This window comes from Symphodus melops (genome assembly GCF_947650265.1).
Source record: "Symphodus melops genome assembly, chromosome: 3".
Lineage (NCBI taxonomy): Eukaryota > Metazoa > Chordata > Actinopteri > Labriformes > Labridae > Symphodus > Symphodus melops.
In genome coordinates this window covers 10913241-10926419 of record NC_136693.1, presented here as the reverse complement: position 1 = coordinate 10926419, position 13179 = coordinate 10913241, and the positions used below count along the sequence as shown (strand labels likewise).

The 13179-nt window shown below is 41.8% G+C and overlaps 1 protein-coding gene across 2 annotated transcripts in view; it reads right to left on the bottom strand.

The window, feature by feature from the left end:
• Window positions 1-13179, bottom strand: part of ankrd11 (ankyrin repeat domain 11) — a 96610-nt gene that overhangs the window by 14372 nt on the left and 69059 nt on the right. For both annotated transcript variants that reach the window (XM_079339145.1, XM_079339146.1), the window contains exons 3-5: window positions 9583-9728; window positions 6221-6353; window positions 271-444 (exon numbers count right to left, since the gene is read on the bottom strand). In XM_079339145.1, coding sequence (XP_079195271.1) covers window positions 271-444; window positions 6221-6353; window positions 9583-9669 — 394 coding nt within the window. In that variant the 5' untranslated portion in view covers window positions 9670-9728. The remainder of the gene's footprint in view (window positions 1-270; window positions 445-6220; window positions 6354-9582; window positions 9729-13179) is intronic.

Sequence of the window (13179 nt, the reverse complement as noted above, 5' to 3'; positions counted from 1 at the left end):
GGGAATCGATGTGGATAAGCTGGAGCCTTGTTCAGCTAGATTTAAATGGAACATTGGTTTTGGTCCAAAGGCAGAGTTTGAGTTTGTGCTCAAAACTTCAACCAACGACTTTACTTCAGGAAAATAAACAATAACAAAGAGCCTCATGTTTTAGCTTCTCCCTGTGCGAGCCTACCTTCTTCACATAGTCTATATAGAAGGCTTTATCCCATCTCTCTTTTCTTGTATGCCTCCAATCCACAGAACGTGGCCTCCATGATAAACACGCACCTGGACTGTTGATGGACTCCTCAGCTGTCATTTGCATGAGCAAGGCCACCTGCTGCCGCTCAGAGAGGGGGTACCCAGCCCGGATCCCTGGCATCCCCATTCCAAACGGCAAGCCCGCCTTCCGAGTGTTAGTGGGCTCTTTTTTAATGCGCTTTCGCTCTGGACCTGGTTTCTCTGTAAAGAAAGAGAAGAAGAAGGGCGGAAAGTTGATCAAATTGCTTTGCAGGGACAAACATGTACTTCATTCACAAATTTGAATCTTATTTGCCCAACTGTGCAGGAAAGACAACACGTCTTATTAAGTGTTATACCAAAGAGTACAGGGAAGGATTGTCTTTAAAATCATTCTATATTGTTCTTATAAAACTGGACTTGACATCCAAACCAAGAGTCTCATTTTGACTTTCCAAAACAAAGCTGTTTCACTTTGTTGGCTATTTTGAGGTGTGTTCAACACTACTATTATAAATGTTTTCATGTATACTTAAGTCAGAAAATGTAAAAACAAAAACTTTTTACAAGCCGGCCCCTACAGCTCTCTGTTCAAATTGTCAGACCAAATGACAGCTAAGCAAAAAGTGTTCAAATGTCAAAGTTACAAACTAATGTTCTCATTACAATACTTAGCCTCCGGGGTAAGAGTTTTTAACCTCTGAAAACAAACACAAAAAGAAGAAAAAACACACATGCTCACATACTACATAACATGCATGGATGTGTGTGTGTGTGGTGGGGCTGACTTTTGTGTTATTAACCAGCTGCCCCAGAGGACAGAAGCAGTCTGTTTATGTCCGTCTGTCTCCAGGCCAATCAGCCTGAATGGAGTAGAGAGGGGGAAGAGGGTGTGACTTGGCAAAACCACAGTTATTAGAAAATAGTTGGTTTACATTTCAGTTCAACAAGGCCTTGCCAAGGTCACCACATGCCTGCCTGCCTGCCTGTCTGTCTGCCTGCCTGTCTGCCTGCCTTACTGTCTGCCTGCCAGGCTCACTGGAGACCCAGGGCTACTGGACGAGGCAGCTGCTCCACAAAGACACACCCTGCAATTATTTTCAGTGGCAACATACAGTACCATCTGATGACCCTTACGAAGGGAAAAGCTCCTGCAACACTTCATCACTGAGGGGGAAACAACTGCTGAAACCCACAGCTAGAAAACACTAGCAACAACACAGGCTACTAGCACAAAGACAGACATGGAAAAAGCACTTTCTATTATGCGTGTACAGAGAGTAGAGCAGAGGAAATGGTGTTTGAGTCTGATTTTTCTTGGGGACTTTTCTCATTCCAAGAGTGGCTGCGTTGTTGAAGGCCACAAAAAATGAAGATAAATAAGGGGAAGGAGGGAAAAATGCCGGCTTATGCTTCCGTTCCAAAAATGTTTCCAGGAAAAGCTTTTTTCCAGTCACAAGAACAGAGCTGATTAACTTTCACTAACATCTGTGAATACTTACAGCTAATGTTCCTCCACCCTTCTTTGATACACTCTCACGTTCTCCGAAGCAATTGCCATTTAGACACATTCCTTCTGCTGGGACTCTAACAGTGGGAACCACAGAGTAGACGCAGTCCAAACATGTTTTCTGAGCAGCAGAACAGAGAAAGTGCTACGCCAGCTTTTCCAGGCTACGTTTACAAGATTGGGAACCAGGACTGTTGTTATTACATTAATGCACACACATGCAGAGGGCCGCTGCCCAACAACATACAAGAAGCAAGATTCAAGAGAGGCAGCAAGCCGCTTATTTCTCACATGTACAGTATCAGACTTCTGGAGTCACAAATGAATAATGCAGACCTGGAATGTGAAGCATGTGAGATTTGAGCTTTTTCACATTTTAAGCCACATCAGCTAGACACAAATGACAAGTTCTTAACTCAGCAACTACTGCATGTGCATCATTTGACAAGAGGCTTTGAGAACAGCTTTACACAAAATGTGTTCCACATGTTGACAAAGGAGGGAGGAGTATTTTCCTTCGTTAATCACCCTGAGAATCTGAGGGAAACATTCTGATCAAAATGGTCAAAAGGACTCGATCAAGTCTTCCGTGAGTCTTTAACTATTTTCCACAGAACTGATCATTAATACACACATGCAGATTGCTGAGCAACACAAATAAACAAAGAATTTAACAACATATGCCGGCAACATTTGAAAACTCGCGAGACAAGATAAGAGATCATAAAGAATAAAAGGAGTAAGCAGGCACAGCTAGCTAGTAGCTATGCATGGTCAGCCGTGAATAGACGTGTAGCTGAGCCAAGGGAGGAGACCACATCAAACATAAATGTCTTCTTATAATAGAGGCAGAGTTCTGATATGGCAGGCACACAATACTACAGTGTCAGCTAACGCCAAGACAAAGAGACTGTCTGCTTCAGTCAGCCAACAGACTCCTCAACAAGACAAACCACTCCAACCAGCCTGACCAGGTACGTCTGACCGGAGCGGGTTGGAGCACAGCAATGTTCTGCTCAGGGACAAATAAAAGTTGCATAAACAGGAAGTGAAGGGAGAAGAGGCAGGAAGTGGCCAACAGGATGTTTTGTCAGGGCTTTGTATTGCGCAGGAGAGACTCATAAAAGTACAGTGTGAACACTGCGGGGTGTGCCTGTCCCTGGTGTGTCTGTTCTCTCTGTCTAACTTGTACATTTGTTACATGTTGTTTTGAACTGCTCTGCAGTGAGCGCGTGGCTTCTGTTAGGGGTTTCACTGTATGTTGTAAATCTGGCAAGAGGGGAAAAGATGGGCTGAAGAGATTTTAAAAAATTCCAGTCCTCTTTTGCAACTTACTCCACACAGCCAAACTCGCACTTCAGCTCCACAAACCTGACCATCCTTACTGTGCATCACACCTGAGCCAATGGCAAAGGCACTGCAGCCAAAACAATCACAGCTCTTTCTTTTTCTAATTCAATTCCAGAATGTAAAGTTTGGTTTTCTTCCTACGTGTGATTTCACCTTGTGAGTCACCCATGTGAACAGTGAAAGAACTGGTCAGGGTTAAGGCCTCACCTTCTTATCATTTTTTTGTTTTTCAGAGCAGCATGCTACAGACGGACAACGACTGGTTCAGTCGCAGGTAGTCAGGGCTGTGTAAGTAAACTACAACAGAATTGTGTGTTTCAATGTCTCAGTAGTCTGATTTTATCATAAAGGATGAATGCTTTCAAGATTGTTTCTGTATTTTTACAATTTCACTTTTGGCCACTTTTTGGAGGGGTAGAGCAGGAATCAAATATTCGGTTGATTTCTTATGTATTTGCCGTTTCATTGACGATGGAGGTTTTTTTAATTACAGAATTACAAATGTGAAAGGAAGGATGATCTCAGGCAGGAAAATTGCTGCTGTCGAGCAACTTCTATCTAAGAGGTAAAGGGAGGCTTGGCAATTCAAAGAGGGGAGGGTTGAGCACTGAAGTATGCAGGTTTCTGATTAACTTCAACGTGATTGATCTGCAGTGTAACGTTTACACGAGTACAGAAAGTACTTTCTTTTGCTTCATTTTTTTTAAACACTGAGCAGACAGCATTGAGTCTGATTTGACATTAATGTAGGTAAACAACATTACCGCATAGGTTTGGTTTGATATTCATTAGGACAGTTTCCAACACTAGATCTGAAAGCACCGACAAACATGAAGACATAAACATGTAATGAGTTAAATTTAAAAAAGCTCAAAGGGATAAACAGAATTATAGACGATGTCGCAGAAAATTAGCCAGTGGGATCATAACACAAGGCTGACACATTTTTTTTTCTTCCCCCAATTAAGGCATCCGAGGTTGACAAATTCATCTATTATACATATTTTCTGTTTCCTACATTTACACGTACAGAGTTCAGGCCTGATTCCACGGTGGCTGGTACAGTAGCTTTCTGGTTGTGATGCAAGCTGTGAAGCTCTTCGTGGCACTCTGGGTTAATACTTGTTATCCCACCAGATTTGCTGCAGTGCGTTTTAGGAGCATCCCAGAAGCAGCTCTACACTCTGCTTCACTAAAATCACACTGCTAGTTATTTTTGATTGAGCGGCTGTCTTACAGATGTTCCAGTGTAAAATCCAAACTTTGAGCATGTCAGTTTGTTTTACCAGGATTTGAAAGAATTAATGTCAGCTAAACACTTATCATCCAAGCTTTTACTTAATTGACCCTCATGACAAGACTTTTGAATACCAATAGTTTCGCCTGCTAAACAATGTGAGTGCAAACCAAAAGGGAATGGAGACAGGAGATAGTAGTGGGTTAGGCTGAGGATGGCAATGTGGGCTTGTGATGTGTCAGAGGTGTAACATTTAGCAGAGGTGTTAGACTCTGACCCAGCAGGGTCAGAACTTAAAAGGCCAGTCGACAACATAGGACTATAAAGCAGATATGCAGATACAACTCAATATACAGTTGAAAAAAGTACATAGTAACACAAGCCCTGAATGTCCATTTAAAAACATACCAGGGATTGGTTGAAATCGTTGGTACCAAATATCAATATTCTAGTTTTTTTTATTGTTCTGAAGAGATTTCCCTGGTAGTTTGACTCACGAGCCGTCACTTCCCGACTCCCCGCGGTCACACTAAAGCCATGAAAGAGGGTCAGGTAAATTAATTGGCTGAGGAAAAAGTTGACAGGGGGATAAAAGAAGCAAAAAAGGGTTAACCCTAACCCCGTTTAGGTTTTGCAATACACCAGATATTGCATAATCACTTGATATTTATCATAGTGAGCCCCTTAATGTGCATTTCTCAACACTGATCCATACAGAGCCAACACATTCTCTTGAACCATTATGAAACAATAGATTTACGTATGTCATCACAGACAGATGGCATCAAGACTGTATAAACGATGATTGTGTAATCTTCAATGGTTCTACATCTGTGAGGACACAAAACTTTCACGCCACATTTCTGTTTGTAGGAGAGATGTAAAGTCAAGAGCCAAGGGCTCCGTAGCTCAACAACAGATCAAGTGATTAGCATAATAAAGACAGTGTCCAGCTATTCTTCCCGAGTGGTGAGAGTTCACACCTTTCCTGACTGGGGGGGGGGTGGGGGGTGGAGAAGCCACGAGAAGCTCGGAGCAAACAAGCCAAGAGGTAAGAAAAATCAGACCACAGAGACCAATTTGATAAACATCTGACCAGGATTGGATGTTTACATTTGAAACCACTGACTAAAAGCAGTCATGTATTGTTATGGACCATAGAGTGCTTTAACTGGGTTTGGAGAACTTCTTCAGTACACATACAAGCATGCAAAAAGAAATGGCTCATACACTACAGCGACCTCAGAAAATGAACGAAAGGAAAAAGAAAGACAAAAGTGAGAGCATCTCAATCAAAAATCAAAGTTGTATTTACGTCTGCTACACAATCCCAACGCTACAAAACACATGTCCTATCTTACTGGACATCCCTCAAACCACTGAAGTCATCTGCTGCAACCTGCACGAGCCAGTCTGGTTTAAAGGGAAATCTCCCAACATAAACCAAACTAGCATCTCAGTCAGCGCTGATGAGTCAAACCCAGAGCGTGGAACCCTTAAAGCTAAAGTTACACGAGCATGAGCAGTAGGCCTTTTCTCCCTGATTAAAAGAAAACACACAGCAGGAGTCTTACCAAAGCCAGACCTGTCCAGGTCGGTATGTGACAATAATTCTCAAATGCATCATGAGTTCTTTCGGTCTTCCTCTCCTCTCAATCTGGGATTGTAGCAGATAAATCCTCTGTTCTGCCACGGACAAAACATCTACATTGAAACTAGCACTTGGAGCTCATTCACTACACAGAAGCCACACCCCTTTTTACAAGGCACGCCTCTCTACTTCCTGCAAGCCACAGAGGATGTGATGTAGCAGCTCTTATTCCTCTTAAATTCCCACTTTACAGGTACACTGAGGGGGAGAGGTAAACACACACGGAGTAAATGAATCAGCAGCCTCTTACCTGAGTCAGAATCTTTCTGGTCTCCATTAGCTCCAGTCGTGAAGGGCAGCTTCCTTTTAGAAGCCTTTTCTTTCATCTCTTTGAGCCCATCACTGCGATCCAACTTGGGAGTCTTGTTTGACAACACTTTATCCTGTGGAAGAAACAAAACACATCTTGAATAAAACCTGAAGTTACAGGGTTAAGATGGATAGAAAGTGACAGTCCATTCGAGACTCTGAGCTATCCATGCACAGCCGCCTCTTAGAGTTTGTGCTTAGCCCCGAATCTTTTTAGCTAATGTAAGCTTTGCAAAAGGAAAACTTTTCCATTGAGTTTCCTCCTAGATTCTTGGCTCCTCGGCCACATTATAAGGAGCCAGGAGCAGGGAGAGGAGGCTCAGCTGACGCCGTTTAGGCTCTGTGGTCGACAGCTGCTGGAAACAATCACAAGGCCGAGTGTGTATGCTATCAACAGATGTAAATATTAAAGTATGCGCTTAACTTTTCCTATGATAGTGACTTTCTTATCTTGACAAAAATAAGAGCTAAAAGGAGAATGCAAAAAAATAATAATAATAATAATCTGGAGGTATCAATAAATTTTTGCAAGATTACAAAACAATATTGTCATACATTCATTCCATAAATCTCAGTGATATCTTCAAATTATTTTGTCTGAAACTATTTAAAAAAAAAATCAAATGATTTAATAACAGTGTGAAAAGAGAAAAGTTTCTCAGTCATGTTTACAGCCAGCAGTTTCTATGAAGGAGAGATTGAAGAACAAAAGAATCCGACCCACCAAGAAAAACAAACAAAAAGAAACAGATATACCAAACACAGAAGAGAACTACACAACGTTCAAGAAAATGTTCAAAGCAAAGCCTTAACGCAAAGACACATTCTTAATTCAAAGCTTTTCACACCAATCATATTTAAAATGTGGAATTGTTTTATCATTTAGAAGAAAATAGAAGCCAAGCGTCTGCCTCGATAGTTCCTAGAAGTTATCAGTCAATGACAGTATCGAAGGTCTGAAATGAAATAATACAGAAATAAAGTGCACACTTTCTGACAAGGGTCCTTATGTGTGTAAATATCTGACAGAACAGTTAAAGGGCCTTCAGAGCAGAACCAAACATTCATCTTCCCCCAACAGACAACTGATATTTCTGATGACCTTTCCATACAGTAAGTGGCTTGTTTTCCTGAATGGCTTGTACAAAACAGTGCGTGTCATCTGGTACAACGTTAAGATTTAGTTTTCCATCAACATGCTCCATTAACAGGACTTCATCATGGAGATACAGGAGCAGGTAAGGTGTCATGTAAAACGTTTTTTTCTTCTGTCTGCTTCTCATGTCTGTCCTCAGGGCAGGTTTTCCATTATGTGTCGACTCTTTTAACTCCTCCTCCCCCCCAGCCCTGCCCCAGTCATAGGACTATGATGTCATGGTACAGTAGAGACAAACAGTGTGGGCTACAGTGAGCTGATCTCTCGCTCTCTTCCTCTTGTATTCTCTCGGTGTCTGAGTCTCTGCTCTGCTACACAAATGCTTTGCAAGAGATCACATCATTAGTGGAAAAGCGTGATCCACACATCTGGGCAATGCAAACAAAAAAAAAAACTACAGTGCTTCTAAGTGAGGCGATTAGATGTAAGAAAACGATTTCTTAAAATGATATTATAATATGTATGAAACAACGTTGATATATTGCATTGTTAGAATATGGCCACATCCCCACATATTTTCTCCAGATTTAGACCAGGTTGTTTCTTGTTTAAAGTGACTAAAAGAAAGCTTTGACAACTCAACATTTTCCTTAGATCTGCCTCCATAAGACACGCTGTTTGATGGTCTCCTAGCAATGCCTGCTCTTTTCGTCTCTCTGTTTTCCACCCACCCCTGTGCGCTTCATTCCCTCCCTCCCTTCCTCCATGCCAGAGTCTGATGCAATCCTTTGCAGAGGGCTGTAAATCCATGCCTGCATAAGCTGTACCTCTCCTCTCTCCGCCTCTTGGTGCTGCTGCTGCTGGTAGTTTAACAGTTGGCACACATTGTGACATCATCAAGCTGCGCCCGAAACTTTGTTCTTTTAAAAACAACATGACTCTGCCTGTGTAAAATGCATTGAATAGCACCCTCACATATTGCATTTCATGCAATGTTTATTGCTTGTCATAATAACAACATGACTCTGCATGTGGTTGTGCAATTCAGCTTTCTTTTGCCTGTGTTTAAGGGCATAAAGGCTGCATAAATCAGTTATGCAATAGAGTTGTGTAATTCTGTAATTCTTCATTACAGCAGCCCCCGGTAAATGTTGGAAAAGTTGTAACCATTCTTTAATTACAAAACTATTCCCCCTGGAAATGTGGACCAGCAAACACTGTAATTCGTGGGTTCTGTTTATTTTTGTACACATATTTGGTAAAAGGCAGGTTCCCGAGGCAAGACAGGAAAAAACAAAGAAAAAAAAAAAACAACAACTCAGAAGTGGCAGATGAAGCGACTGTCCAAATCTGTAATGAAAACGTGTATACCTATAATAGTGCACAAGTTCTAATTTATTGACGCGCATCTCCAGGTACATTGGATTGATTGCGATAGAGTGCCGGAGTGCTGACAAAATTGCAGTTAGAGATGACCTTTTCACCTGTGGAAAGCTGTGATCTGCATGAAAATACTGGTCAGACTTTGCTGTGGGCCGGGATGGGTACAAAATAAAGCAGAGCAGAGGCAGCCGCTTCCAATTCTGAATGTAGGAAAAACCCCTAAAGAGACATTTGTCACTGGCCTGTCTTTAGTACCAATGTGATATTACCCTTATTAACAGAAACAAAGATAAGTTAAGAGTACTATGTTTTACATTTAAAACTTTGGCATGTTTGGTGTCAGCTAGCAGGGTCTCTCACCTACTACTTTGTTACTGACAGCGGGAGTTTCTAGTCTTGGACATCAAAACATTGTTGCACCGGATGACAAATTTGAAGCTTACTACAATGCACCTCCTTGATGCAAATGACATGCCATGCACAGGGCACATTCATGAAGCAGAAACTGTCAGAAATAAAGGGGACACTGAGGAGCTGGGTGGGGATAGGTGATACTTTCTGCAAAAGAGAAACATTCCCATACCTTCTACTTGAAGGATAATCTTCCCCTCATACGAAAAAAAACAAAAACATGTTGCTGTTTATTTCTGCTAACAGCCCCTCACTGGTTTATCAGGCCTTTCACTGTTTTATAACTGCTGACGAGATGTAGAGGTTTATAAACAGGTTTTAAGGACTACCAGTAATTGATTATGTACTGTACACAAACAGTGTGTGATTGGGCACCATGTGTGTTTGTAGGTTGTTTTTTTCCTCACTCTTACCTTCTTCCCACCCTGCTTTTCCACCATGTCAGTGTTGAGTGGGAAGTGGTCCAGCTGGGGGGTTTTCGAACCCCCACCTTTGGGCATCGTTCAGCTCTCCCCACGCCAAGCTTCATTCACGCTGCCATTGCATCGTCATCAACCGTCTGGAACAAAGAGAAGAAGAGATGGGGGGGGGGAGTTAGCAACTGGCCACTAGGTTTCTTTGAAAACACATTTACACACAGCCAGACAATACAGCCATTAGCGGTACATCAAGCACTCTATTTTCTACCATCACACCCCTACTCTGGAGGGGGAGGGAGAATCGAGAGGGAGGACAGAAGGGTTGCAGCTGCAGCAGGCAAAATGGCTTATTCATCGTACAGGCTGAAGCTAAAGAGCAGACAAGGTCTGTCCAAATACCTCAAATCATTCTGGGTGATCTTAGCCGAGAAAAAAAACAGCAATCCTTCTAAACAACAGACGCATACAATCAACCATCAACCAAAACAGTCACTTTCTGGAGTTAGGGAATGACGCGACAATACCATGTGAGATATTGCATAACCCCAAAGTTGTGGGATACCGAGAGTGCTGGGAACAGCTGAGGAATGTCCTCAGGAACGTGATGAGCAAGTCTTAACAAACACTTAAACAGCTACATGACAGTACCCACCATAGCCAGCTTGTTATTGTTGGCGTCTACCACAGTCAGCTGAACGAACTAGGAGTTTTTAAGTGGTTGTGCAAAACACTGAAACTTATGCTGAAGATTTGGTACGACATTAAAAAGCAAGAGCAGTGCAATAAGAAGGTGTGCTGGCTACATCACATGGCAAGTGTTCTGCTTTTCAGCAGCTCTGTGTCTGACAGAGATTTATAGCACTTTGCCTAAAGAGCCATTGTTTACATTTTCAACGGCATAATCCTAAAAGGGAGGAGAACATTTGACATATGGGGAGAGGATGAGATTTTCTTTGGATTATATTCTACATGAATGTACAATACAAGGCCAGTAAACAGATGAGAAATCCAGCACAGTTCACCAGGTTTGCTGATTTCAATACAGAATGAAAGTCGCTCACAGGAGCTTCAAAATACAATTACAGATGCATATAAAAGATTTGTCAACAACTGAAGGTTCTTTGAGTTAATGTTTATTTTGACTTATATGCAAGAGTAACACCACAGTGCATCACGATCATCTGCCTTCCTTTGTGAAGAGAGACCCATGAATTAATCATACATGCTCTCTTATTCTCGCCTCTTTAATCCACTTTTTCTTACGAGTACATCCAGTATGATCATCCCTGTGACTGACCGACTGTCTGCTTGGACAGATGAAACCTTGGCTGCATTTTTTTTCCTCAGCTCTGAGACACTGGCACTCCCATCTTCCTGGCACTCCTGTCTTCTCTGGCGCCACTTCCAACCCCCCCCCCCCCTGCCCTCCCCCCAAATCCCCACCCTCCTTTCCTTCCCTTCCCACTGCAGTCATCCTATCCAAAGACAGCTATTTATATCCCTCCAGTCAAGTCAGTCAAGTCAGAGACAGCCAGCCAACCAGAGCAGCATACAGTTACAGAGGATGTACTGCTCCACTTTTCCTGCTCTATGGAAAGAGACACAGCAAACTATGGGCCTTTTCTTCTCTCCTATGGCTCATTGTTACCTATTGCTAAGTGCCAGCTCCAACATCCCCTAAAGCCCCACCACAGCAAACAGAGTGGCAGGAAGGTGGACCACTCTGACAAATAAACTCATCTTGCAGCAACACAAACACACACCTCAAACTAGGTCATCTGGGCTTCGAGAACAATCATTGCTGAACTATTCTCAGTCTACTATGACGGGGGGGGGGGGGGGTTATAGAAACATAGCATTTGACAGACTTCGGAAAAATAGGGAAATTATGTTTTTCACAGTATTACACAGGCTTTATTTTTATAAAGTAATTTCAAGCCAACCTTAAATACATAACATCTGCAAACAGTGTGAGCCTGTTTCAATCAGTGCAGTGTTGCTGCCATTAAACAACTGAATCATAATGTTTGTGTTTTTTTTCACACATGTATAATTCCTAATTTATTTTCTAACTGGGTATTCCTGCAACTGTCTGGAGTCTGCATGTTGTCTGTTCATGGGAAACAAACCATGTTGTCTTTTTAAAAAAAATGTTTATGTATTTGTACGTACATGATGAAGTCAGAATTTGAAGCATATTTTGATTAAATATTTGGCGCCCAGTATCAGGACTGTTGCTCTAAAATAAATAAATAAATACATTAAGAATAACACATCCTTTGTGAGGAAGTCACAGAGTCTGATCACAAGTTCGACTGTGAAGGTCAGAAAGCCAAAGCTTTGTAGATCCAAATTTAAACCCCTACAAATCAGCCTGCAGTGTAGTTTAAATCAAACAGCTGCAGTCTTTAAAAGAAGAAAAAAGAAAAAAGACTTTTATTCTTGGGTTGCACGAAAGCTGAAGCAAAGTGGACACTACACTTTGAATGACTAATATAGCAAGTCAGGCTACAATAACATGTTTTGTGATATAAAACAAAAAACTATTGCTGTTATCTTTTTGCTAATACTGAAAACAGAGCCTCAGGATACACGTCGTTCTTGGATCATGTTGGTACAGTGATTTATTCACCAAGCTGCACCGATTATACACTACTATTGTGTGAAGAAGTCTAATACATTTCTGCCTCAACAAGGTAATTACTGATGGAAATGTCATTTTGCCAACTTGGCAACAGCTGCACAAGCTATTTCCAGGCATGTACTTGCTTAGCTTTGTTTATATGTACATATGCAGTACACGCAAATGTATGTGAAAGGTGACAGAGCGTTATGTAACACAAAGCGGTGGTGGATGATCTAGACCGGCATCCTGTTTCTTAACAGCTATCTGGAAAATGAAAGACAACAGCACACTACTGAGACTCTACAGGGAAGATTTATAAAATATGTCAACAAGTGTTTCAACTTCATCTTTTCAAATTACATAAGCATATTTCTAACCCCAACATGTATCTGGATACCGAGGGAAATCCTTTTTTTTCCAGAGGGATTCTGGGTATAGGAGCATCATATTAACAAACCTATGACATAGGAGCTGCGATATAGGGTTTTAATTTTCATCACTTGATGTCAGCCAAGTTCGATTTGGCCATGGAGATGATGACTGCAAGAAGAAATGGTGAGTCAGAGAAGCAATCTCTTCCAAATGAAGGACAGGACCTGCCAGTACAGGCATCCATCTCTACTCAATCACCCTTGCAGACACACAAACACCTTTCTTACTATGCCCCTCATTCCTTTCTCTCTTAATCCTCGAGCATCCTCTCCATCCTGTGAGCCACTCCCTCTGCGGTCAGATAGAGGCCAGCTCTTCAGCATATTGCAGCAGACTGTTCGCACACTCACAAATGCACCGACACACACCACAAGCCCACTTACACCAGGATGTTGTAGTACCAGCTTAATGAAATGGAAAACATAACATTATGCCTTTAGTAAATGTTAGGGCGTTCAGAAAGCTACAAAAGAAGCACTAAGCTCTAACACTGTTAACACAAACCTGTTAAGTCCATAAATGATGCTGTGGTT